This window comes from Sinohyriopsis cumingii, chromosome 10 (genome assembly GCF_028554795.1).
Source record: "Sinohyriopsis cumingii isolate HCF-2022 chromosome 10, ASM2855479v2, whole genome shotgun sequence".
Taxonomy (NCBI): domain Eukaryota; kingdom Metazoa; phylum Mollusca; class Bivalvia; order Unionida; family Unionidae; genus Sinohyriopsis; species Sinohyriopsis cumingii.
Window position 1 is genome coordinate 73,960,145 of NC_142970.1, and position 27,934 is coordinate 73,988,078.

Below are 27,934 nucleotides of genomic sequence, written 5' to 3' on the forward strand. Positions count from 1 at the left end.
TGCACAGTCACTCTTTGGATTTAAGTTACACAAACAATAAAGAAGTGTGATCTTAGTGATGATGGAGTTCAGACTGCACTTAAAGAATAATGCAAATGTTCCTTGTTCTCTTGCATTCTTCTATCTTTTGTATGGTTTTAGCTTTACTGGCCATAGCCTCGAAGAGCGTATGGGATGGCCTGTTTTCCTTCATTTTTTTTATTATTGTCACTATACCGTGGTTAGGTATATAAAACATTCATCATCATTGAATTTTTGTTAATATTCTCACTAGTACACTGTTTAGTACATAATTTGGGTAAAAGTTATGGACCCCAACTACTACATTGAGTTTAATCTACAATTTTTTTTCTCACAGCCAATAGACCAGGCGCCATTGAAGAATAGCGACATCATGATACTGTGTTGTCTGACTCAGACTCCTCTCACCAACCCAGATTCTATGATTGGAGAGTTCTGTGTCAATGCAGGTAGGTTGCATCATGTCTGCTTGAGTGTGTGTGTGTGTGTGTATATATATATATACTGCCATCTCACCTCTGTCTGCATGGGTTTGAGTCTCTGGCTTGGCCAGTTTGGATATGTGGAAAAGCTTGCCAGTAGCTTTCTATGAGTTGGTGGTTCTGTTTTCCATGGTTCTTCCTCCACCAGTTAAACTACACCCGTTATACCCACAAAAAGAACAACAGCAACAACGATTCATATTTCTGGTTCACTCCAATTTCTGGTGTATATATTTTTAACCATGCTGTAAAAATATGGAAGGCATCATTGTTTATCCATGTAATCAGCATTTTTTTCACTCCAGTGTCAACCATATTTTGATCCAAAACACTCCCTTCCATGCTATATATTAGTAATCATTTTGTTGTAAGCAATAATGTTACAATTTCCTCAGTGAAGTTGTTCCAGATTAACCTGTAAATATGCCCAATTGATGTATAATATAATTTGGCCGTCATTAATGAAATGCTATAATTTTGACTTTCTGTTGAAATAATAAATGAATAATAAAGTTTTTTTCAACCATTTTATCCAGTCAGATTGTCTTACATTGTAACAAAGCTTATATTATATTTTAAATTCAATTTCAGCTGTTACCATAAAGAATGGAGGAAATGTACTGGTACCATGTTATCCCTTGGGAGTGACCTTTGACCTTTTTGAGTGTTTATCAGGTCACCTTGATAGCTGCGGTTTGAGCACAGTGCCAATGTATTTTGTGTCCCCAGTATGTGATAGCACTCTGGCTTACTCAAATATATTTGCTGAATGGTAAGCTATAGTTATAGTAAATCCCAATGATAAAAATAATATTTTAGAAAATCTGTTGATTACTTTTTACATGCTCTGTATACAAGGATTGAAAATTAATTTGTCTTACTTGAAATAGCAAGTGGAAATTTCTAGTGGTCGAGTTAACTTTCAGATCACTTTCCCAGTGAGACAGATGCTGATTCAGTGTTAACTAGTGTTACTCTTTAAAGAAAAAGATTTTCAGTTGACAAAATATCATCAACTTTGTTCATGGAAAGTCCATATTATCTATATGAATTTTTTTTTCTCCATTTGTTTTGATTGAATTCATACAAGTGCTTTACTGTCACTCTTGAGTACTAATAAACACACTTACCAGAAGGAAGGCATACTGGTCCTAATCGGTAATTACTTAACAACTAGTGTTAGAAGGATTGCAGAATAAGTTCCAGAAAACCTTTCACATAATCAGACTTAGGTTGTTAGCTTTGTCACATGATCAAACTTAGGTTGTTAGCTTTGTACAACTTTTATATTTCTATACTAGCTGGTTGAGTAAGAGATTATTATAGTCAAGTAAATACCTGACTGACAGCAAGTGATTTAGAGATTTTTAACTTCACAACTATTAAACTGATTAATTTCAAACCAATTCTGTGATGAAACAAGCATGGGATTGCAAATTATTGTATGACAGGAGTCATCCTGTATCAGGCATCAGCCATAATTGATCCTTAGTGCACCAATAAAGCAGAATAAAGGTATAGATAGACACATGCAAGTGATGTCATCTATGCCATGTTAGTCAAGACAACAAAGTACCTATCCAAGTTTTGTTAATTTGTTGGTCCAATAGTAAAAGTCAGCATTCATTTAAGTTTTATTGAGTGAATTGAAAATAACGTCATAGTCAAGATACAACACTATTATTTTTACTGGAATTATAGATAGCATTAATCATAATGAATAAAAAAAAGGGGATGAACCTTTTAATCTAAGGAAGTCAAGAGGTTTCAGCAGCAAATAGTCAAAACAGTACAAATGGTAATATATTGTTGTTGATATTGTAGGGTTTAAGGCCATTTCTCAGCACAAGATATGCTATACTTGGCAGCCAGTATAAATGATGGAGGAAAAACCTGGGAAAACCCCAGAAAGAACCACTGACACACGAGAAGCTACTGGCAAACTTTCTCACATACCCACATTGGCTGAACCTGATACTTGAACCCACGCAGATAGGTGACATGGCAGTGATCCATAACAGTGAGCACTCGGACACTCGGGGGCACCATGGTGAGATACGACAAAACAGTTATGAGTTAAGGCAGAAGTGAAAGCAGAAGAATAATTTCATGATTTTAGATGTTTAAAAGTTTTGAAAGCCAGCCCTTGTCAACATTTTTTTATGTAATGAACATATACATTCCTCAGAAGCTGAGACTGTGGCAGAAAGCAGTACTCGTGCTACTTTATTCAACAAATCGTTAGACAGTGTAGATGAAGCTAATACAGTGACATCTTGAAATGCTCATCAGTAATGTACCTGTTATGTATTGTATGTTGGTTGTAAACCACTTATACATACTTTAAATTATAGAGAAAAAAATGTCACATGAGTTTGATATTTCATGCTTAAAAATGACAACAACATTAAGAAATAAATTTAAAAACTTTAAGTACTATAAAATTATTTAAAAATCTTTATTTAGTATAGATACAGATATTTTGTCTGTTTCTTAAATTTTCATATTTGCTCATGCAAGAAATCTCTGACTCCAGCAACTTCCAGTTAGAACATAATATTACATTGTTGTTTATGTATTTATTTTTATAATGATAGTTCAGATTATTTTGGTTTTATAAAGTATATCATAGTCAGACAAGTAGGTTAGTTTGACCCAGGTTGATCTGTTTGATCTAATGGTAGGATTAGAAGCAGCAACACAGGTTGATCCATTTGATCAAATGATGTGATTAGAATCAGCAGCCTAGGTTGATCTATTTGATCTAATGGTGTGATTAGAACCACCAACACAGGTTGATCCATTTGATCAAATGATGTGATTAGAATCAGCAGCCTAGGTTGATCTATTTGATCTAATAGTGTGATTAGAACCACCAACACAGGTTGATCCATTTGATCTAATGGTGCAGTTAGAACCAGCAACCCAGGTTGACCCATTTGATCTAATGGTGCAATTAGAACCAGCAACCCATATTGATTCATATGATCTAATGTTGTGCTTACAGCCAACAACCCAGGCTGATCCATTTGATCTAATGGTATGATTAGAACAAGCAGCCTAGTAGGTTGATCCATTTGATTTAATGGTATGAACTAGAACAAGCAACCGAGGCTGATCCATTTCATCTGATGGTGCAAATAGAACCAGCAACCCAGGTTGATACATTTGATCTAATGGTGCAGTTAGAACGAGCAACCCATCTTGATTCTTTTGATCTAATGTTGTAATTAGAGCCAATAACCCAGGTTGATCCATTTGATCTAATGTTGTGATTGGAAGCTTCACCCTTTTAATCCCATGACTGTCATGCTAACTAGTGAGCCTCTGTGGCTTCTGCCATCATTAGCTGTCTCTTTCAATACGTGAAAGGGTGTATTGAGCCTATTCTAAAATACCTAGCCCTCAGGGATTTATAGACCATTCCAGTGATACTGTAACATTAGACTAAATTTTTCTGGCCCATCTTTTCACAATGGTATGATCATGGATTCCTTTATATCTGTTAAATTTGTTTTTGTTTTCTCTGTGATGTAACCCAGTACAGGGTAATCTCTGCTATCTCATTGCACAATTTTTATGAGGGACCACTGTATTTCATCATCAGAAAATAGTCTAAACCTGTCAAGTAGGACCACATTGGAGATAATGTGCACTATTGTAATAGACAGAGTGCTCCTGATGTGTGTGTGTGTCTTTCTCTCTCTCTCTCTCTCTCTCTCTCTCTATATATATATATATATATATATATATATATATATATATATATATATATATATATATATATATATATATATATACAGTAAAACCTGTCTTGAGAGACCAGGTTCTCCATGTACAGATTTATTGATTATATAATGTTATGACATGTTATGAGAGAACACCTGTCATGAGAGACCATTATGCTTTGGCAGAAGGGGTGGTCTATCAAGACAGGTTCCACTGTATATATATATATATATATATATATATATATATATATATATATATATATATATATATATATATTCTATATAACAGACAGACATACAGACACACACACATACAAACACACACACACACATATATATATATATTATATATATATATATTTTATATAGAATTCGCTTTGCTATGAAGGTGATTGCTGTATAAAAGTCATTATTATTAACTAGTGATTGCTATATTGAGATTGCTACTAAATAGAAGTTATTGCAATGTAGAGGACATGTATGACAATTTATTTGCAGGTTGTCCAATGTGAAACAGTCTAAGGTCTATCTACCTGAGCCACCCTTTCCACATGCAGAGGTAATCTGGATGTAGATTTTGGAATGTCTGTAGTATAAGTTGCATTGATTCGATGATGTTAGACCTACTGTAACTCTCACAATCATTTTTATAATCTCCACAATGTCAATATTTATTTTATTCTTCCTTCTGTTATTTTTGGAAAACATTTTGGCATATGTGCTGTAATTTGTAGGATTGATTAATATAATGGGAAGTCAAAAGATTTCACTTGTTTATGTGACTTAATGAATAGTTTTAATTGCCTAAGTACAACATAAAATTGGTACTCCACTAATGAAAATAACTCAACATTTGTGATCTTGATATGTATGTATGTATGTATGTATGTATGTATGTATGTATGTAATATTGCACAATTCTTTTTGAACTGTTTGAAGTAGACATCCAAGTCTTGACAGTGTTTTGGTGACTTACTGGTATAAGGTTCATCTTTAAACACTTTTTTCCCCAAGTTTATTTTAGGATTCACCTCACTTTAACAGAAGCATGATGGCAGACAGATGGGGGACTTCATATTTAGTCATAGTACTAGTATATGAACTGAAGGAAGATGTTAGCAAGTCAGCATCTTTATTCATTCTGAACTATTTTGGCTCCAGAACACCTTCCCTGTCTCCCTCCCATTTATGGTGGAGTTTATATATATGCACTTTAGTCTTAGCATTTTGATCTTGCCACTTTGCTTGGGGCTAAGGGATGGTGTTGTTTGACCCATGGTGGTGTTTAGGGGTGGGGCTAGGGAATTGTATTTGTTAGACCAGGGTGTTGTTTAGGGGTGGGGCTAGGGGATATATTTGGTTGGTCCAGGGTGTTGTAGGGTGGGGCTTGAGGATGGTATTGATTTTTCCAGGGTGATGATTTGGGGAATGAAAAACAAATGCAACAGATAAACTGCATTTCTGAAGTATTGTCATGATTGCATGGATAAAAACTTTTGTCTAAAACGTAGATGCTTTTTTCTTGATACCTGATCCTCTTGACTATTTCAGCTTGTAAGTTTAGGAAGATTACGGCATTATGCTAACATTCATGGTGAGTTCTTCAAGCTTCTACTTTCTTGAACATTAAATTTTGACATCATAATTCAAAAAATTAAAGAAAACATATAAGCCCCATAATTATAATGGTATCACAGTTTTTAACTTTTTTTTGCCTTCTACACATTGTTGAATGAATAAGTACTATATATTTCTAGTTATGCATGTCAAAAGCATAGAGTACAAATTGTAATTTATTATTATGATTTTAAATAGCCGAGTTTCAACTTTTAATGTTTATGAATGTCTGGAATTATTTCTCATTGTTTTTCTTAATGAAGAAGTTATAAAAGTTGTAAAATATTATTATTATTTTAAATAACTAAACAAGTTTAAACTTTGAAAGTTTATGATTGACTGGAATTATTTCTCATTGTGGAGCCCCAAGTGGCCGAGTGGTCTAAAGCGCTTACCAATACGGATCACTGCCATCTCACCTCTGTCTGCATGGGTTTGTTTCTCAGGCTCTGTTAATGTGGGTATGTGAGAAAGCTTGCCAGTAGCTTCTTGTGGGCCAGTGGTTCTTTCCCGGGTTTCTCCAGGTTCTTCCTCCACCATTGATATATATCTGCCATGTGTAGCCTATCTTGTGCTGAAAAATGGCGTTAAACCGTACAACAACCTTTCTCATTGTTTTTGTTTTTAATGAAGAATGTTAAAATTCAAAATTGGATTTATTTGTATATCACTTTCAGTTTCAATGGCTCTTCCTTGCATTGTTTGTAATTATAATGATTATGTTGTGTTTTCTTTTTTAGATGGACTGCAGAACGATTTTAAAACTCCATGTATTGTATTTGCGGGACATCCATCATTACGACTTGGAGATGTCATACATTTCATAGATCTGTGGGGGAAGTCACCAGCCAATACAATCATTTTCACAGGTAAATAATGTTGACTTTAGTATTTTCTTGTGTGCATCACTCCATAGCTATAATGTGGGAATTAATTTCCACATCTAAGGACTAGATTTTGTACCAAAATTGGTGTAGAACATGAAAGGTTTAAAACTTGATGCAGTACAAGTGTGTTTGTAAGTGGGGTAGGCCTGTAGGTATGAAACATGAAAAATTTAATAACTGCATTTTTTAGAATATGTAACTGTCACACAGTGTTGATAGTATACTTCAACTTATCAAGTAATTGCAAGTGTTGAAATACAAATTTCATATTGAAACTATATCCATAATTCTCACACATTTAGTTGGTTCACATCTTGTTAAGCATAACAAAATGGAGCAGCTTGTTTCCATAAATAGGTCAATGTTTGTTTTTAATATAGTTCTGACTTTGGCTTATGAAAGCCATTTTCTTCAGAAAACATTGTTTCCATCTGTTTCTTTGCTACAAAATCATGCTGTTATTTTGTAGAACACAAGTTAGAATTCGCATGTACATCTTGTAATGTCCAGATGATGTAACTGGGGTCTTCCAAAAATTATCAGAAAGGGAAATTCCAGTAATGAATATCACATATGTTTCACTGAAAAACTGATCTAAGCTGACCCCACAGTTTTGACTCCACTGGCAACAGCTAATTTGATTGAGGCATTGTTGCTATAAATAGAGCATGTACTGTTCCACATAGTTTAGTTTGGTTCTACATGTAATGTAGATTTGTCCTGTGTGAGTCACATGTGTTTTTATGTAGGTGTACATACACAAAGACACCCCATGACAGCTTATCCAGGCTGGATGAACATAACATTATCATTGCCTTAGTATGTAAAATAAAAGAAGATAAAGCCAGAACTATTGCTGTGTCCATCTGTCTGTCTGTCTCCCCAGTGACAACATCATTCCCCCCCCCACCCAGACAACATTTTTTTTTCAAAGTGTATAACTGTTAGATCAATCAAGATATTTGAACCAAACATGATACACTTGTTATGCATGATGGGTGTAGGTGCTGTGTCCATGTGTCTGTCAATCCATCCCATTTCAAGCAAATTGGGTGTAGGTGCTGTGTCCATGTGTCTGTCTATCCATTTCATTTCAAGCATGATAGGTGTAGGTGCTGTGTCCATGTCTGTCTATCCATCCCATTTCACGCAAGTTGGGTGTAGGTACTGTGTCCATGTGTCTGTCTATCCATCCCATTTCAAGCAAGTTGGGTGTAGGTGCTGTGTCCATGTCTGTCTATCCATCCCATTTCAAGCATGTTGGGTGTAGGTGCTGTGTCCATGTGTCTGTCTCTCCATCCAGTTTCAAGCATGATGGGTGAGATGCCTTTCCAGTTAAAATATTTTGCATTCAGTATTGTTTATGTTGCTATAGAAACCATAGAGTACTTTCATTAGGAGTTTTTACATAAATGTGGACTATAATGTAGTAGAAGTCTTTACACTAATGGGGTCATAGGGTACTTTCAGTAGGAGTCTTACATAAATGGGGACTATAGGGTACTTTCACTTTCAGTAGGATTCTTACATAAATGGGGACCATACAGTACTTTCAGTCAGTTATTTTCATAAATGGGGACCATACAGTACTTTCGGTCAGTTTTTTTCCCTCCATAAATGGGGACCATACTGTACTTTCAGAAGGAGTCTTTACATGAGTCAATCTTTACATAAATAGGGACTATAGGATACTTTGAGTAGGTGTCTTAACACGAATGAACACTATTCAGTATTTTCAGTAGGAGTCTTTGCATAAATGGGGACCATACTAGTCTTTATACAAATGGGGACTATAGGGCACTTTAACTTTCAGTAGGAGTCTTCACATAAATGGGGACCATACAGTACTTTCAGTAGGAGCCATTACATAAATGTGGACAATATGGTATTTTCAGTACTTGTCTTTAGATAAATGGGGGACCATATGGTACTGCCAGTAGGAGTCTTTTCATAAATGGAGAGTCATTCTTAAATAACTTTTGCTTCAGATTCAATGCAACCCCACTATAATGTGCCCTGTGATAACATGAATTCAGATATGACATGGTTGTGGCGTGGCTCCCAAAATTTCATATATTCATTCGCACGATTTTTTTTTCTTCAAAATATGTGAAATAGTGTATAAAAATTTATTATCATTTTGGGGAAGTGATTGTGTATGAAGTCAAATATAATACGATCGTGGTGTGGTTCCTGAAATTTTAAATACATGTGCTTGTATTTTTCTCGTACTCAGAAAAGTATTTTTTTAAAGTACGTGAAATAGTGTATAAATAGTTTATTATCATTTGGGGGAACAGTTCGCGAATGAATTCGAATATAATATGATCATGGCATTTCTTCTGAGACTTAATGATTTCACCAGGTTCTTGAAGTGGTATGCCATAATAAACATTATGGAAATGTTACTTTTTACTGATCCATAAGTAAAGCCAGTAAGTCGTCTTTGTGATTGCCTTCAATTAATTCTGTATACAATCGTTGCTCAAACAATAACCAACATGTGTTTCTTTTTTAACTGCATACACAATCAACCAGCACACAATGCGGTGGTTGATGAAAGATTCTCACAATTTAATCAGCATCAAGAAATGAAAGCCACCAACATGTTTGCAGCACTTGGCAGTGCTATTAGACGCAATCAGTTGACCAGTAAATAATGTCCACTTTATTAGCTGGAAATTGAAAGGGTATAAAGTTGTACATGTGTTCAGCTTGAAAATCTTTATAAAAGTATTTTTTACCTGTTTCTTTGATATTCACAAAATCTGAAGTAAAAGTTATATGCACGCTGAAAGCATGTGTTTTTTGTTAATTATTCTTGCTGTAGTCATTCAAATGAATAGGCAAACAAGTGTTAATTATTGGGAATTTAAAATGGATAAAGGTACACGGAAACACATATGATAAAATTTTAGCAGTATGAAATTTGTGTAGACACTGTTTTTAGACCCTGGAACGTAATGAACCATACATGTGCTTCGTCTTTCTTAACCTAATGTTGCTGTTAATTTTTCCCATTGAATTCAGACACATAATGATCTGTGTCAAAATTACTGAATAGTTTTAATATGTATGCAGTTTTTGCAATGGAATTACATGTATTATGGATTAATTGCATGCCACAATGATACAATATCAGACAGTAAGTAAACAGTGTTAATACTGTGTTCATGCTGTATATTAGACATTGAATTCAAACACAATGATCTGTAACAAAAATATGTGTGCAATTTTTCAGTGGATTTACATGCATTATGGATGAATTGCATGCCATGATGGCACAATAGTAAATGACCCTATTCATGAATAAATGTATATACGCCAATGCATTATTCTCTGATAAAAAGAAAAATACAGTAAAACCCTGCATTAACTCGGGGTTCCACTGTATCAGCAATCGGTGTTAAGAACCAGGTATATATCAAACTGAGCCATCAGTTTTATATTTTATATAATATTAATACATTGTTTCCCAACTCCCTGGTTGCAACCCAAATCAGGGTCGTAAGGACGTTCTGGAGGGTGATGATGGGTTGCCAGGATTTATTTAGGTTTGGCAAAACTTGTTAAAATGTGGAAACTGATCATGAGGCTCAGAAAAAATATATAGGGTCACCGCTAGGAAAGTTTGAGAACCACTGTATTAATACATCTTACCTCAGGTAGTATGTTTTATTTGATATAATGCTTCAGTTTACTGTATATTTCTAATTTGAATGTAATATTAAAATGTCACCATCGTGAGATTTTAAACACAAACAATATCTTTTAATCCCGTACAGAGCCAGATTTTCCATATCTAGAAGCGCTAGGACCGTTCCAACCTCTTCAAATGAGGGTATGTATATTTCAAATAAAATTCTGTTTTGCAAGTTGGTTCCTGTATATTGTCCAAGAAAACTATTCTCTATCTTTCTTCCTCAAATACAATACCGATTATAATATGTTTGAACATCCATCACCTTACAAATCCAGCTCTCCCATGCAGAACAGGTTATTAAGCTCATCTTTTGACTTGTTTTAGCAATAAAAGTTCTAAAATGTCAGCTTTCTGAAACAATAGTCATTAAAAGTGTCTCCTCTTAGGATTGAGTGCTTGGTACCAGATCCCATAATTCATGAGTTGAAAGCATGCTCATTCAATGAGTCTCACAAATACCTTATTTTTTGTGTGACTTTTCTTTATTTGAACAGTAATGGAAGTATTCTCATATGGAAGTACTTTATTTCTCACTGACTTTCACTCAAGTTGTCATCAGGGCAAAAAATAAATATGTTCTGTAATTTTTTATTTACCATTAGGGGAAGAGGGTTAGTGTCAGCAATGAGAAACAGGGATGGTGGGCCAACCAGAAACATATTTTTTTGGGGGTGGGGTGGGGTGGGGCGGGGTCATAGATGAAGATTTTGTATCTTAGTTGTCTGTTTTGTGGTATGATAATCCAACCAGTGCCATTTAACCTCTCTGTTTGAATGGTCTCAGTATGTCTCAGAACTCTGCCTTAATTCATCTTATTCTAAGTAAATGATCTTTCATTCTCAGGGAACCCAAAGAGAAGATGCCATGAGTGTGATTGTCAAAGGATTGTTAAGGAATTAACTCAGGATGAATTTCTTATGTCTATTGAGGTTAGAGAAGTCACCTACAGTACATCAGGAAACTGTTCCTTGACATTCAAACCTTTGGAGGAAGGTCTAATGCAGCCTTCTCCAGCTTATATTTGACCTGGTGTGATGTATATCAATAGCACAACATGTTATCTTTTCCATGTCACTTGGCAGTTTAGTTACTGACAGGGGATACTTGACATATGTGGGATTTGCATTTTTTTCTTTAAGACCTCAACCCTTCATTGACTCGCAGGTTCTTGAGACCATAGCGAACGTGCGAACTCTCGCGTAAGGGAATGTAACTCCTTTCTCTTACCTGTTCTACAGGGTTTGCATGCTGCCTTCAGAAGTACTTGAATTTCAATTCATCCTTGAAAAGTACTTGAAAATAAACCTCAGTCCTTGAAAAATATAAAATAATTGACAAACGAAGGTACAAAAGTTTTTTCATACCATTACGTCATGTAATCAAAATAAAACGGTTTGCTGTTGGGTGGTTTACAGCATGTGACTAATCAGATATTTATAATTGTGCCCAGACCTGATTATAGAGAGCATTGTAAAGTGTATGAACCTTTTCCAATGATCATTCTTCTTTTTGTTGCTTTATTTTCTGCGGTAGCAGTACATTTTTGCTCTTTATATAAATCATCATGTTCAGCTTCTCAAAAGAAACGATAATGATAAATATACACAAAAATGGTCATAATCTTTTCTTATTGTATGTCCAAGCTGCAGATTTTTGGTGTGCAATCTAAACTTCGGATGTCTGTTGGAAGTCTGTTATTGACCTTTTGATGTTGCAACCAAACTTTGGGTGTAAATTATGGCCATTTGCCTGTTAACAGAATGGCTGCTTTCTACACAATGTACTTACATGTATGTGTCAATGTACTTGTAAAATTTTGATGAGCGATCACATGACAGCAGATATAAACAATTAGATGTGGTGACATGCTGCTTACTTTTGCAGCAGACGATTTTTAAGATGCCGCATGAATACATCATATCATGCATTGAATTTATTACAGAAATCGATTTTGTCCACCACAGACAACTTCAGGTATGCATAAATTATGCAAATCATTATATATGAGGTAGGCCGATGTGTTTTCATGAAGTGTGTCAGAGAGAGAAGATGGGCTTTGGCAATCTCCGTAATCTCAGATTGCTATTGAATATTTAGGAGCCTGCATTTACACCATCCAAAGGATAAACCTGGAAATCGATGACCATGTTAAAGAACTTGGTACTTAAAAAGTCAGTGGTTGTAGCGTGGTCATGTGTGGCAATTATATATTTGAGTGTAGAATTTAAAGAAAGATTGTGACTATTCTACTTTGTCTATTTTTTATCCATCCATTGTATTTTGTTCTTTGTATGATGATTTTGTTCTTCATATAAAGATCTGAATTCATTTGTTTTTCTAAGAAATAAAGTGTTATTCTCCTAGGATTTGTTTTTCTTTTTATTCTCTATTATAAAGTCTCAAGTCTATTGCACAGATATTAGTATAAGCCCCTTGTCAGGAAATTTTAGCTCACCAAAAGTGTATGAACCGTGTTCTACATTACGATGATCATATAGTGTATTTTGAAGAAAAGACTAAAATGTTTAGAGAAAAATGTATTTCTTTGCTCTTTACTCGCAGTTACATTTCTAGAAGAGCATGCAATTCTGTTCTGGTAGTAACTGATAAAGAACTTTGCACCAATCTCTGTAATAATAATAATATAATAATAATAATAATAGTAATAATAATAATAATAATAATAAATAATAAAGACTTTATTTAGAGAAGGTAACTCAGTTAGTTGCAGAACTAATCTACCTTGAGGCCTTCTTGTAACCAATGGGAATCAGTTCTTACCCAACTTATGTCTCATTATGCAGATGAGATGTTAGTACTTTTATTGCTAAAATAAGCCAAAATATTTGCCTAGCATCATTATTTGCTTGGGTGGACTGGATTTGCACAGTAGTGTATGTTCTCCTAACAGACAGGGTAAGAATTATGCAAACAAATCCCAGTATATTACTAAAAGAATTGGTTTCTATTACAGATCAGTTGGTGATGTTAAAAATAGTGCAGTTAATTTTTTTTATACCTTTCAGGTATGCTATTGTCCCATAGACACAAGTCTGAGTTTTGCCCAGGCCAACAAACTTGTTAAGGAGCTGCGACCAACACAGCTAGTGGTGTCAGAGACTTACTTGTTGCCACCAGCAGGAATGCCACAGAGGACAGACTTGGTTGTTGAATGGGTATTTGTGACTACTTTGCTTAATTTGAACAAACTATTCTTTAAATTTTGCTTAGATCTTATACAGTTTTAAACACCAACTCTTGGTCAAGTTTTTTGCATTGTCATCTTTTAATCAGATTGTGTCATGTCAAATTTGTGCCTTTAGTTTAAAGAACATTTATTACCAAATTTAAGCTCAGTTTCAGGTTCAGAAATTACTGACCTTCTGTAACTTTTTGTAGAGTCAAATTAAGAGTACTTTCAGAATTGTCTTTACTTTAGGTTTTATCTCAGTAGAGACTGTCCTAGGCTCCCAAAATAGAAAATAGTCACTTCTCTCTCCAGGCAGATGAGGGAGAACTGAAGAATCATGAAAGAGACCTTTATCATGATACTAATGTACTATAAATTAATAATAATAACAACAGTAATTTTCGTAGCAGAGCTCAAAGCAGCTGCTGCTACAGCTGTGTTGTACAATTATTTCGATATGCTTGTTTATTAGACTACACTGAGAATAGTCTCTTCGGTCCGATAATGTTTGTGACTAAAATACAAATTGTTACTAGGGGTGAAACGATTCATCGATACATGGATGCATCAGTACTTTTGCTGAAATGATACACATATCGATACAAGAGATGGAGAATCTATACAAAATAATACTTACTGTATGCATGCTATTTTAGTCTTCAGCAGTCATGAATAATTATTATTAAATGCCTTATTTTCTTATTTTTCTGTAAAATTATCTGAAACAGCATTTGCAGTCACAGGCACTCATGTTTATTAGTAAAAAGGAAAAAGACTATTTGAGATTCGCCATCTACAAGCTAACACAAAGTGACATGGTTTGTAATCTGGCCCCCCCTTCCATGCTAATTATCTTATACCAGAAGTATGTTCAGCATACATTCCAAATGTGTTCCACATGTATAATGAAGTAATTTACTTATCATTTTAATAGCCACTTTCACGCAAGTTTATACTTTGATTTGAATCTTGACTCCTTTGGTTGATTTGAAAGCTATGCTACCAGTGTGTTGCATGGTGAAATATGTTACCATTAAATTCTCATTTGTGATTATTGCTTGTTCCGCTCCAGGTTAAACAATAACCACCAACCAGAGATCAATGTAGCTTATTCTCTGCATGACAAACAGGAAGTATTGGCAGACCAACAGAGTCTTTGTGGGAAAGTCATTAGATATGTCAAGTACTTATGTGGAGATGCTGTAAGGGTGTGCCATTGGGTGAATAATGCAAAATTTGTATGAATTCATGTGCTTGGATAACAGTGAAACGTGAGAACTCCCACAAATTCATTGAAAGTCCCACATATGAAAATATGACAATTTTTTTTTAACCGTTCTTGTCGTGACATCTGTTTTTCGGATAGCAACTGTACCATATCTGGGTTCTTCAAGCACGACATGAATGGTTGTGAAACTAAATTTGATTAGCCCAATATGCCCAGGAGTAATCATTATGGTGTAGTTTGAAACCATTCTTGAAGAAAGTTTTACAAATGCATGTTTAAAATATGGACTACCTAGTAAACCCAAAATATCTGGTTCGTGGTGTGGTTCATTACAATTTTGTTTGGCAATGCTGATGATAGTGATGATGAAAATAATTTTTAAAGTTATGAAGTATATCAGATTATTGGAGCTAGGAAAGTGTTAATGGAGATACCAGTGAGTGATTTTGAGCCTGAAATGGTGTTAAATACGAGTCAGATGTGCATGCTGGATGGACAGAAAATAGACGGCATGACCCTTTCAGTGGTATTTTTGAAATTAAGTGTACAAACCTCAGAATACTGAACCTAATTTAAACACAGACAATTTAAAAGTATAATGCAACTTTCATTTTTTTAATTAATCAGTTTTGCCCTGTGGATCATATGGTACAAAACCATATACATGTATGCATATCAAGGTCAAGATAAATTGAATGAAATAAGAATAAAAATATGCAATTAAGAAGTAAAGATATTTATTTTAATAGCTCTGCCTGCACAAGCATTGATGGACTAAATACCCTTATACAGCATTATGGAACAGAGAAGAAATTTGGCATAGTAGTCAGTAAACTACTAATTTAACAAAGGAAGTTTATATTAGTGAAAAATCCTATTTTAGAGCAGATGTATCCAAAGGATAATATCTGTGAGCTCTGGAAAATTGTACATGTTTGTCACAAATATCATTTTCCCAACATATTCAAGCTGACAAAGCTAGCTATGCATCTTCAGAAAAAAGCACAGAGCAATATTGATACAAAGAAAAGGAGCAGAATATGCTCAGAAATAATTAACAGATTAATGCTTATACAACTAAAGGTGACATCTGTCAAAAATGTTGATTTCAGTAGAGCCTTAAGAAAGTGGAGCAGGAAGAAAGAGAGATATATATTTAAGTTTAGATAAATATTGACCTATGACCGTTTCTTCCTCCCCCTCCTTTTTTCATTGATAAAGAGAGAGGTCTCCATTAAGATAAAATCCTGTCATCATCTCTCTTTAAATTGTGCATGGGAAACAAATATGGAATTTCTCTTTTTTATGCAGAGATATTTAACCAGTTAATGAAGGTGCTGATGCAATAGACGAAATTAGCATATAATGAGTTATGAGTCAGATTTCCAATTGTATAAGTTTATCACCTTTTGTATTTTAAAAAAATTGTAGAATGAGACTGGGTGTAGTCAATAGTTTTACTTCTTCACTAACAAATACAAGTACCAGTGGCTGCAACAGTCTTTTGCATCTGCAGGAAGTAAAATGTGATAGATTTTGTTGGTATTCAACCTTATACCCATGCCTGAATTTGTTCTAGGTGAGATTTTATTTTCACGAGGGAATTGCATTATTTCTTCTGTTTTGAAGAAAATATCATAATGTCTTCCACATGTAACTGACATGCAAAATTGATAAAACAATGTTTTCAAATTATTCATGTTGTACAAAACAAAGGGAGTTAAATGGAGCCACCATTATATGGCCTAAAACATTGGATAAAACTGCAACCAACAGATAATCTGTTTGAAAGTATTATTGTTATCTTCTCATCAATGAGAATTGCAAATAAATACATGATAACTATATGTCTATCTTTAATCTGCATTCTGGAAATAGGACCAGATTGTCAGTATACATGAAAAGGCACCACCTAGCTTCCAAAGATGGAAAGACTATAAAGTTCATATATGTATCAATATGTATCATATTGCAGGATGTGTATTGTGAATCATATCGATACAGGGCACAAGTGTATCTTTTCTTCCCTAATTGCTACTAAAATATTTTATATCAAAGTTACCTTTCACATAGATAACTTAATACACCACTCCCTCGATAACTCGCGCACATCGGGGTCCAGAAACATCGACCGCACTATAAGTGAGGCGCGAGTTATCGAGGGACCTATAAAATAAGCCAAAACCAATAAAGTGATTGACGACATAACGAAAAACTAAGCTGGGGGGTAGGCAGATTATACTGTTGAATACTCGCTTTATAATCATTCTGAGATTAACTGTTAATAAATATCTCTTCATGACGGTGTACTTTATTATTTTCTCATAGGACAACATTAATTTCAGGATAAATTGCAGTATATTGAGGCGATCATCGAAAACATTATTCCACGTGGTTTCTGTTCGCTTAACATGTGTACAACTTCACACATTGTGTACTACATCACTGATTTTTATGTTGAATTGGATACATTCTAGTTTTATTGTTTGATCCAAATTAGACGTTTTTTTATATACAAAAGATCGACTCTTTTCGAGAAACAGTGTCGATTGAACGATAGATAGATAGATAGATTTGAATGCGATTGAAGTAAAATGGAAAACAAAAAAAAACAAGGGTTAATCAGTACTAACATATTTAATTGGTCTACAAATTTAAAACAACGTAAATTAGAACAAGTTAATACTTGCCGTTTGTGCCATGCTTGACAAATATCAAATCAGTTAATTTTTTTTGTTTGTCTGTTACTCCTTGGTTTCTCTGCCGCTGAGCAAAATCCCTCAGATTTCTCAACTGCATGAGCTTTACGTAGTCAACATTTTGGGTCTCCAGCCACCTTATGGCAATATCAAAATATTTGATTGCTTCCTGTGCAGAGGGGTGGGGGTGCAACATCTGCGTCTGCATCACTTTCAGCACTTGTGTTACTCTAGTTAGAATCGTCTTCTGCTGCAAAAATTTGTTCGCAATAGAAATAATTATAGTTTCATCTGACATTTATTCGGCTGTGGGGCAATCATTGTCAGCACAAATCCACTCCTCCATATCATCAAGAGAAACGCCCATCTCAGGACCATGAGTCTGTACGAATTTCTCCCAAACAGCCTCGGCATTAATGACATCAGTTTCACTGAAACATTCGAAGTCACTATCATCGTCGTTGTCTCTATTACTGTTTTGCTTTACGTCAAAGGCAGCTCCAAAACCCTTAATCCAGCACCCGAAGTCTCTTGTAATCGATTTTTTTTTTAATGCAACAAACACTTCCCCAAGTTGTTGATCAAAACAAGGCCGACATGTACATGTAATTAGGTTCTCACAGAAGTACTCACAGGTTTCGATGTGACGGTCGATTGACTCTTTTCATGTTTTCAATTAACAGAATGTGTTGTGATTATAATGTTTACACTGAAACAGATTAAAGGATTAGAATGTGACTTCCACACAGGAAGACGTTTAATTGGTGTTTATTTCATTCTCTGTTGCCACCTGTTAGCATTTACCAGAAGTTTTCATTGATCGTTATTTCACCAGACTGTTTATTTACAGTATATTGACAACTATTTATCATAAAAACTTACATAATATATGATATCTTTAAACAGGTCTCGCTAGGATTTTAAAACTGGGTCTTTCTGCCTCTGAATTCAATCACTAAATATCAGTACATTTTCTCACTCGGCCGCCAGTCAAAGCCTTTGAACTAGCCGCCTAGCTTTTGCATCATGTTCTTTTTTTTTTTTTTTAATGTAATCTTATAAAATGGCAACAGTACATCAAAGAGTCTTTCAGTCACTGAATTCTGTCATTGTAATTATCAGCACAGTTAACTGATCAACACATTTTCCCACAAAGCAGGTGGCTGAAACAGGACCGTCAGATCTTTGAATTTTCCCACGCACCTATTACATGCGTACGGAGGACTCCTGCCTCAGTGATGTTCTGTGTCAAAGATCAAAAATTGGCGTCCAAATATGCATAATTAAGCGTTTTCGAGATCTCTGAAATTAATTCTTCTTTAGAACTTGCAAATTTCAAAATATGGATTATATTTTTATGGGCATTAATCACCATTTTCGATGATAAAACGAGCAATGTATCAAGGTTTAATTTATCAATTCTTATCGTAATTTTTTCATGTTCAGCATATTTTAAAGATATTTTAAATACATTTTCTCTGGAAAAAATCGGGAGCCAAGACGGACACCGCGTTATTAGCGGGATCGTGAGTTATCCGGGCACGAGTTATCGATGGAGCGGTGTATATGGTTTTGAAGAAGCTTTGGTATGGCAGGAAATGTCATTTTGGTTCAGGAACTGTGATTCCCTTGTGCGCATTGTAAACAACCTGGTCTCATGGCATAGTTGCAGTCAGTTTGTTTTGAAGTTGATTTAGAAGAATTATCAATATGTATTGAAGTTTGTAATTTTTAACTAAGTTTCATGCTTGATGCTAAAATTGTTCCAAATTACTGGCTCATTAAAACTACCAAGCAATATTTTGACCTTCTTAACCCATTGGCATTTTAGTTCATTTTTAAATAATCTAATAATCTAACCCATAGTCAGTGATGCAGTGCAACTTGAACTCGACTTTACAGCCAATGCATGACAAAATGTTATACAAAAAAACAAACATTTTAGGCCTGGTTGCTGCCTAAGATGAACCCTTTTTAGGATGCTAAATTTCATTGATAAAGAGATAGTGCAAGTGTCCCATCAAAGTTTTGTGATACAGAGATAGTCCAAGTGTCTCATCCAGTTTGATTGATGTAAAGATAGTCCAAGTGTCTCATCCAGTTTGATTGATTTAATGATAGTCCAAGTGTCTCATCCAGTTTGATTGATGCAAAGATAGTCCAAGTGTCTCATCCAGTTTAACTGTTGTAGAGATAGTCCAAGTGTCTCATCCAGTTTAACTGATGTAGAGATAGTCCAAGTGTCTCATCCAGTTTAACTGATGTAGAGATAGTCCAAGTGTCCCATCCAGTTTGATTGATGTAGATATAATCCAAGTGTCTCATCCAGTTTAATTGATGTAGAGATAGTCCAGTTGTCTCATCCAGTTTAATTGATGTTGAGATAGTCCAAGTGTCTCATCCAGTTTGATTGATGTAGAGATAGTCCAAGTGTCTCATCCAGTTTAACTGATGTAGAGATAGTCCAAGTGTCCCATCCAGTTTGATTGATGTAGATATAATCCAAGTGTCTCATCCAGTTTAATTGATGTAGAGATAGTCCAATTGTCTCATCCAGTTTAATTGATGTTGAGATAGTCCAAGTGTCTCATCCAGTTTGATTGATGTAGATATAATCCAAGTGTCTCATCCAGTTTAATTGATGTAGAGATAGTCCAATTGTCTCATCCAGTTTAATTGATGTAGAGATAGTCCAAGTATCCCATTCAGTTTAATTGATGTAGAGATAGCCCAAGTGTCTCATCCAGTTTAATTGATGTAGAGATAGTCCAAGTGTCTCATCCAGTTTGATTGATGTAGAGATAGTCCAAGTGTCTCATTCAGTTTGATTGATGTAGAGATAGTCCAAGTGTCTCATCCAGTTTAATTGATGTAGAGATAGTCCAATTGTCTCATCCAGTTTGATTGATGTAAAAATAGTCCAAGTGCAGTGTTAAATAAATGCTGCCAATTTGACATAAAAATCAGTATACGTGCCAGAACACAGTATATTGTTTGAATTTTTTTTTTTTGACTCTTGAACTCTCTGTCACAGTTGTTGTTTGAAAAACACAGTTTTCAGTAATGTTATTGGAGAGAGAGAGAGACAGAGATAGAGAGAGGCAGAAAATCAGTTTTAGAAATGTTAACTACCACTACTACTAACAACACGTTTTTTGATGCATGATGGCAGCAGACTCATCTATGTGATTTACAGCTAATGTGCAGTTGTCAGATTTTGTGTCATGAAAAATTTCACCAGCTGAATAACTAGGAAAGTTTCTGTCCGAGCTGCAGCTGATAGCAGTTATTGACAGCAGGATTGGACAAATTGTTGGAACTTGATGATGATGAGTTGTTAAAGAGAATGCTACTAATTCCCATTTGTATGTCAAGTAAGTCTGTGGCAGTTACTCATGCTTGTTCAGTTGTAACTAGAAAACCTTGTTTGATAGTATGGCAGTATGTAATACAGGGTCAGAAAATAACAGTATTGTTTTCCTACTTTGGGATTTGACTGTAAGTTACATTCTGCCTTATTCTTAGGCAGAAAATTAATATGTATACAATAAAATTATTTATTGTGCCAATTTTCTTGATAAAAACCATTGAAATGTACCAAAATATGCTTATTGATTTTTACATTTGGGTTTGAATTATATGAATTCTGTCTGTTTCTCGCCTAGAAAACCAGAAAACAAAAGGTATTAGAAGCGTGGTTGTGCAGTAGTTGGTACTATATTGCTTCAGAATACCACAGATTCAGATATTTACTAAGACTATTTACAGATCAGTGAGACAACAGAACACATTACAATGCATATAAAGATCAAACAATAGCTACTTGTTGATACAGATTTATTTTGTAATATTTTGAACAAGTTTTTCATTATCACACCCACACCCTCTCATGGTGGTGATCATGATCGTGTTGAAAGTAAATCATGCAGAGGTTAATGGTGTGCTTATGAGTGAAGGTCAGTGGAATTTTCATATGGTAAGAAACTTGTGACAGTACTTAAATAAACACCTGATTTGATTGCACCAGTTTAATAGGAGAACACATTTCAAGTAATTTAGAAATTTTGTGATACTCCATATAGGGATGCTAAAAATATTCACATACAGTTTATATATTATCATGAAGGCATTGATGATTCATTTTCCAAAGTGTCTTTCCTTTCTAATCTACATTTTGTTTTTTTAAAGGAGAAAATGTGATTTAAGTTATGATTTTTTTAAAAATGTTAATAATTTCTGTTTCCCACTAGTTTTAAGGCGATTATTGTGTTAAATGACTAACAAGCTAGAATCATTAACAGTAATTATTCCATTTAATTTTGACACAATTAAAAATATCCCTTGGATACAAAAGCTGCTATGGAATAATACAGTTTAACTGATCAGTTCATGAAATCAGTTTTAAGGCATTGCCATTTTCTGTCATGACACTATAAGTTCTGATATGGGGAACCAACTCTGTATGTATTATGACAGAGGGATTTTACAGGTAAAATTTTCTCATCAGTATATTTATTCTTTAAATTAATAATCTGCAATAATTTCTGTGTGGACACTCAAGTTGTTCTTGAACTCAATTTTATACAGTGGTTCAGTTTCTGTAATTACACTATGAGTAATGACAAGGGGAAACTACTATTTGCATATTATACCATGGGTTTTGAAAAACCACAATTTTTGATGAACACCTTTGTTTTTTTAAATTAATACGGTCATAGCAGTTAAGCGCGGTTCCCTGACAATTAGAGTTAGTAAATTGGTTGTATGCTAAATATCAGTGATAAAATGATGTTTCCAAATCTAATTCAAGTGATTTTACCTTCAGTTTGATGCCAGTTTTCATGTAAGAGGTGCATACATATGTGAATCTTAATATATTATTTTAGGAATTTATCTTGCCTCATTGCTGCACACAAGGACATAACATGAGACTGCTCAAAGCAAGGTTCAAACTATGCATCTGGGGAACAGTTTGAGTGCATTTTCCTGTAATGTTGCTACATGATGTGATTGATGAGTTGATAGTTCTCCATTTCAATTTTGTATCATAATGTTAAATTTCTTAATCAGTTGTTTATCTTTGGAGTAACTGAAGTTTATTTAAAGAGGCTGGTTTATACACTAGATTTTTTTTAAAAGATTCAAAATGTTTTCATTTTAGTCATGTGGTAATATTTGATAATTGTATTTCAGGAACCACCTCCCATGACATATAAAAGAGGTGAAATTTTGACACTGCCTATTAAGAGGAAGTTTGAAAATATTGAAATTACTCCAGAGGTAAGGTTGATTTCATTTATTTGACACTGAAATTACTCCAGAGGTAAGGTTAATTTAATGTATTTGACACTGAAATTACTCCAGTGGTAAGGTTAATTTCATTTATTTGACACTGAAATTACTTCAGAAGGTTAATTTCATTTATTTGACACTGAAATTACTCCAGAGGTAAGGTTAATTTCATTTATTTGACACTAAAATTACTACAGAGGTAAGGAAATCTAATTTATTTGACAATTAAATTACTCTTGAGGTAAGGTTAATTTAATTTATTTAACATAGAAATAACTCTAGAGGTGAGGTTAATTTAATTTATTTAACATTGAAATTGCACTAGAGGTAAGGTTAATTTAATTTAACCTTGAAATTACTCTGGAGGTAAGGTTAATTTAATTTATTTAACCTTGGAATTACTCTAGAGGTAAGGTTAATTTAATTTATTTAACCTTGAAATTACTCTAGAGGTAAGGTTAATTTAATTTATTTAACCTTGAAATTACTCTAGCGATAAGGTTAATTTAATTTATTTAATGTTGAAATTACTCCAGAGGTAAGGTGAATTTCACTTACATGACGATTCTTTTCTTTTTACAAAAGCACTTGGACAAAGTCACACTGATCACATACTGTAAATGACAACATTTTAAAAACCATTAAGCTTGTGGAAATTTAATGAGCAAACTAAATTTTGCTACAGTTTTATATTTTTTATAGTTATGTGGTGAAAATTGGGTCTGTTTGTGTAAGAGATTGTGAGATTTACAGAGACAGCTGTTTTCGAAGTTTGTGACTCAGTGTAAACAATAGTAATCATTTCAAAATCATCGTTATAGAAAGTTACGTATATAATAGGTTTAATGGCACATCAGAACAATGCTGGCTGCATGTTGCTGCTTTAGAGTAAAGTTGTAGAAAGGTACTGCCTCCCTCCCAAAAAATACCACCAAACCGCAGGAAGACAGTATCTGAAAAATTTTATTCGATGTGATCAATGGTTAGCAAGAAATTTAAGCTCCAATGTACATGTCAAAATATTCCCCCATGCCAAATATAACTGAAGCAGTTTCCTGGACTCAAGTTTGTGTGGTGTTACAAGAGGAACCCATCATGATTGTTGTACCATTCTCAAGTGTGAAGTTTTATAGATTGTTTTCTGATTGTATCATCGGAAGGAGGTGTGCCAATCTAGCAGTAAAAGTATGTTGTCGCTGTTGTTGATCTTAAGATCGTGAAAAACGGAATATTATCAACTAGTAACGCTCCAGTGGCCTATTGGTTAGAATGTCCACCTCAGATGCGGGAGGTTGTGGGTTCAATCTCTGGCCGAGTCATACCAAAGACTTACAAAAATGGTACTAACAGCTTCCTCGCTTGGCGCTCAGCATTACGAGGTTAGTGTTAGGACTGGTCAGCCTGGTGTCAGGATAATGAGACTGGGTGGGACATCACGCTACATGTCTGAGACATGATGCCACAGTGCTAGACATCGCTAAAAACTGCCACACTGCAGGCATCATAGCGATATGACTGAAATTTTTTTAAAGTTATGTTAAAAATCCAAATCACACAAACACAAATCAGCTAGCAATTTATTTATCAGCTAAATATGAAATGAAAATGTAATGTATCAAAATTTATTTTCAAGAGATAATGAGAGAGATGATGTTACAACTGTGCTGTGCTGACAGTGGCTAAAGACATGTAAATCTCTATTTATATTTGCACAATACACCTCTCCATTGATAACTTGAGCACAGTGGGGTCCAAAACACAGACCACAGTATGAGTGAGAGTGCAAGTTATCAAAGAACCTCTGAAAATTTAAGAACGGGATGTCATCCCAGTTGGACAATGACAAAAAGATGAGGCAGTGGCTTTAAAATGTTTTAATACTTGTTTAATAATTTTTTTAATTCATGCTGAAAATAATTGGCAATAAAATGTGCTTTATAACAAAGTTGCTTGCTTTTCTGTAAAAATTACATAAGTTTCAAGATAATAAGCCTTTGAAAGATCGTGAAGAACATTATTCCAAGAGTTTGACACACATCACATATATAATTTCAAAAATATTTTGTATAATGTAACTTCTTTTGCTTTTTGAAAGTGAATTTGGATATATTCAAATATTATTATTCATTCTCAACAAAACAAGATTTCCTTTTTTCAAAAACTAGGGACATTTAATTAGTGAAAATAACAATTATTAACAATGTTAGTTAAAGTTCTACCCACTTGTATTGACATCACTTATGTCGCCAAGGCATCAATGTTGACAATAACACAAAGTCTTGTGTCCATGATCTGTTGTAACTTCCAAATTTGTCATGCTTATTTTGACATTGAGATAAAAAATAAATGTATATGTCAACAGAAGCCCTGGGTCCCAACTTGAATAAATCCTTTGTTTTCTGTTTATGTTGATAAGCTGCCTGGTCTGACCATTGCTTTGTTCTACAATAATTTGATGTTGTTACCAGGCTTTAATGTTCCTATTACATTAACAAACAGGCATTTGTTTGGTCCTCGAAAGCTCACCTTTTACATCGACTGCAATAATGCATACACCCATTATCAAAGCAAGACAGCTACAATCTTTAGTAAAAAAAATGCATCCTTCATCAAAGTAACTCAGCACCAAACTTAATAAAAACAATGGAATCTGATCAATTGTATTTTACAAAGTGATCGATGATTAGAACTTGTTTATTGTGCTGTGAAAGTTTCCCTTTCTGCAGGAAAGATTTTAAATTTATTTACGCTTATGATGGCTACCAATGGCGGTGTAAAATGCAAAATTTAATATTTGTCTTCTCAAACTAAACTTGTGCTTGATTAATTTATAACTTGTTGACAGGTTTTCATTTCCCTACAAATAGCCTCATCCCCTTGGCTGCCTCAGTATGATGATTACATTTGTTGCCTCAGGCTCACCAAAAATCTAGGCTGTTTACCGATATACCAGTGTATAAGCCGAATAATTTAGGAAAAAATAAAGGCCTGGATAAAGGGGGGGGGTCGGCTTATCCACGGGCCAGTGTCTAAACTTGACAGTTTTTATGTCTTTTTGTTGAATAATGTATGGGCTGTAAATCTTGGGACATGAAACAATTTTTTCTGTGTCCTAAGACATAGGCATGTAAAAAAGTAATGTTCTTTGACCTGACAATTATTAAACTTTTATAAAGTACTATGATTGATTTTGTTATTATTTTGTATGTGTATATTTTCTGATTTCTCCAACATGAAATTAAATAAAGGTAAATAAACTTCATAATTTGCGGGCCAGTTGAGTTTACCACGGAGACCATGCTGAACTATAATGTACAGTACTTACACAGTGCAAAGCATGCATAGCATCACTTAAATCCTTGCTTATTCCCATACATAGTAGATGCAGATTTTGCTTTATTCATTGTTTCAACCAAATTGCATTCCTCCAGATAACATTTCAGCTAGTCCTTGACCGATTCGGCCCTGATCCTGTCTGTAGGCGTGATGAGGCTGTACCCTATTTCCGAGCTCTTCAGCATCAAGGTCATTTAAGATACACCAGTGTGGGTGGTATTAAAAAAAAGCAGACAGATCTTGCTCTAAAATGAGACCAAATAATCAGGAAGTTCTAGTTGCACTACAAAATACAGAGGGAAAAACCTCATTTTTTGGACCCATTTTTTTTTTCACCCAAAATTGGCTTGAGGTCGGAATGTGATTTTGTGTCCGGATTTTAGACCTTTTGACCTCAGATCTAAGGCAGACCGGTCTTAACTGCACACAGACAAGTGATTCTTTGCAAAAACTAGGATAAGGTGGGCATTTGGAATAAATTGCGGTCTCCATACAAAAATGATGGATCCATTAAGCAAAAAAAAAAAAAAAAAAGAACTCCAACTTTTATCCTTCTGCTCATGCGCAAGCAAAATAACCAATGGAAAATGATGTTTCTAATACAACTGGGCATTAGTCTCATGGAAAATCTGTTGAAAGCCGATGTATTACGATGTATTCAGAAATAGCCCCCCAAATGTCTTTCCTATGCACATTTCAGGCAAAAACGACAAAAACCTCTGGGGCCAAATGAGTTAATGGGAGAATTTTGGTGACATCACCGGATCTGAATATTACTTATTTATTTCATCATTTGTGCATCAGTATTGCACATTAGTTACAAAAAGAGCCATTTTTTGACAATTTCTAAGAAATTTCCATAAACTTGATTAACTGATTCAGCCCTGATCCCGTCTGTAGGCATGATGAGGCTGTACCCTATTTCTGAGCTCTCCAGCATCAAGGTCATTTTAGATACACCAATGTGGGTGGTATTAAAAAAAAACAGACAGAGATAGCTCCAAAATGAGACCAAATAATCTGGAAGTTCTAGTTGCACTACAAAATACAGAGGGAAAAACCTCATTTTTTGGACCCGTTTTTTTTCTCACCCAAAATTGGCTCGAGGATGGAATGCGATTTTGTGTCTGGATTTTAGACCTTTTGACCTCACATCTAAGGCAGACCAGTTTTAACTGCACACAGACATGTGATTCTTTGCAAAAACTAGGATAAGGTGGGCATTTGGAATAAATTGCGGTCTCCATATGAAAATGATGGGTCTGTTAAGCCAAAAAAAATAAAAAATTTACCCTTCTGCTCATGCGCAAGCAAAATAACCAATGGAAAATGATGTTTCTAATACAACTAGGCATTAGTCTCATGGAAAATCTGTTGAAAGCCAATGTATTACGATGTATTCAGAAATAGCCCCCCCCAATGTCTTTCCTACGCACATTTCAGGAGAAAACGACAAAAACCTCTGGGGCCAAATGAGTTAATAGCTGTTTCATTTATGTTGAATCATACATGCACGAGTTACTCATTTTTATTGATATAAATGATCCTACAAATTGAGGTAATATTTTTAAAAAGGTATGCATGTTTAATTGTACAAGGCACATAACCATCATAACTTACATGTTCATGAAGAGTGGTAATAATAAAGGCTAAAATTCTCATATAGATCAATGAAGATCAACATGAATCAATTGTAATTTTGTGTTTTAGCTGAACAAACATCATAACTTTCCACACAATGGAAAGCT

The 27,934-nt window shown here is 34.5% G+C and overlaps 1 protein-coding gene across 1 annotated transcript in view; it reads left to right on the plus strand.

Annotated features, from left to right (window-relative positions):
* LOC149790392 (integrator complex subunit 9-like) overlaps window positions 1-27,934 on the plus strand; it is a 61,946-nt gene that overhangs the window by 25,465 nt on the left and 8,547 nt on the right. Inside the window, exons 10-17 of the mRNA XM_089972443.1 lie at window positions 359-470; window positions 1,095-1,275; window positions 4,733-4,793; window positions 5,786-5,828; window positions 6,592-6,720; window positions 10,524-10,579; window positions 13,468-13,617; window positions 22,752-22,838. Of these exons, the coding sequence (XP_089828569.1) occupies window positions 359-470; window positions 1,095-1,275; window positions 4,733-4,793; window positions 5,786-5,828; window positions 6,592-6,720; window positions 10,524-10,579; window positions 13,468-13,617; window positions 22,752-22,838 (819 nt within the window). The remainder of the gene's footprint in view (window positions 1-358; window positions 471-1,094; window positions 1,276-4,732; window positions 4,794-5,785; window positions 5,829-6,591; window positions 6,721-10,523; window positions 10,580-13,467; window positions 13,618-22,751; window positions 22,839-27,934) is intronic.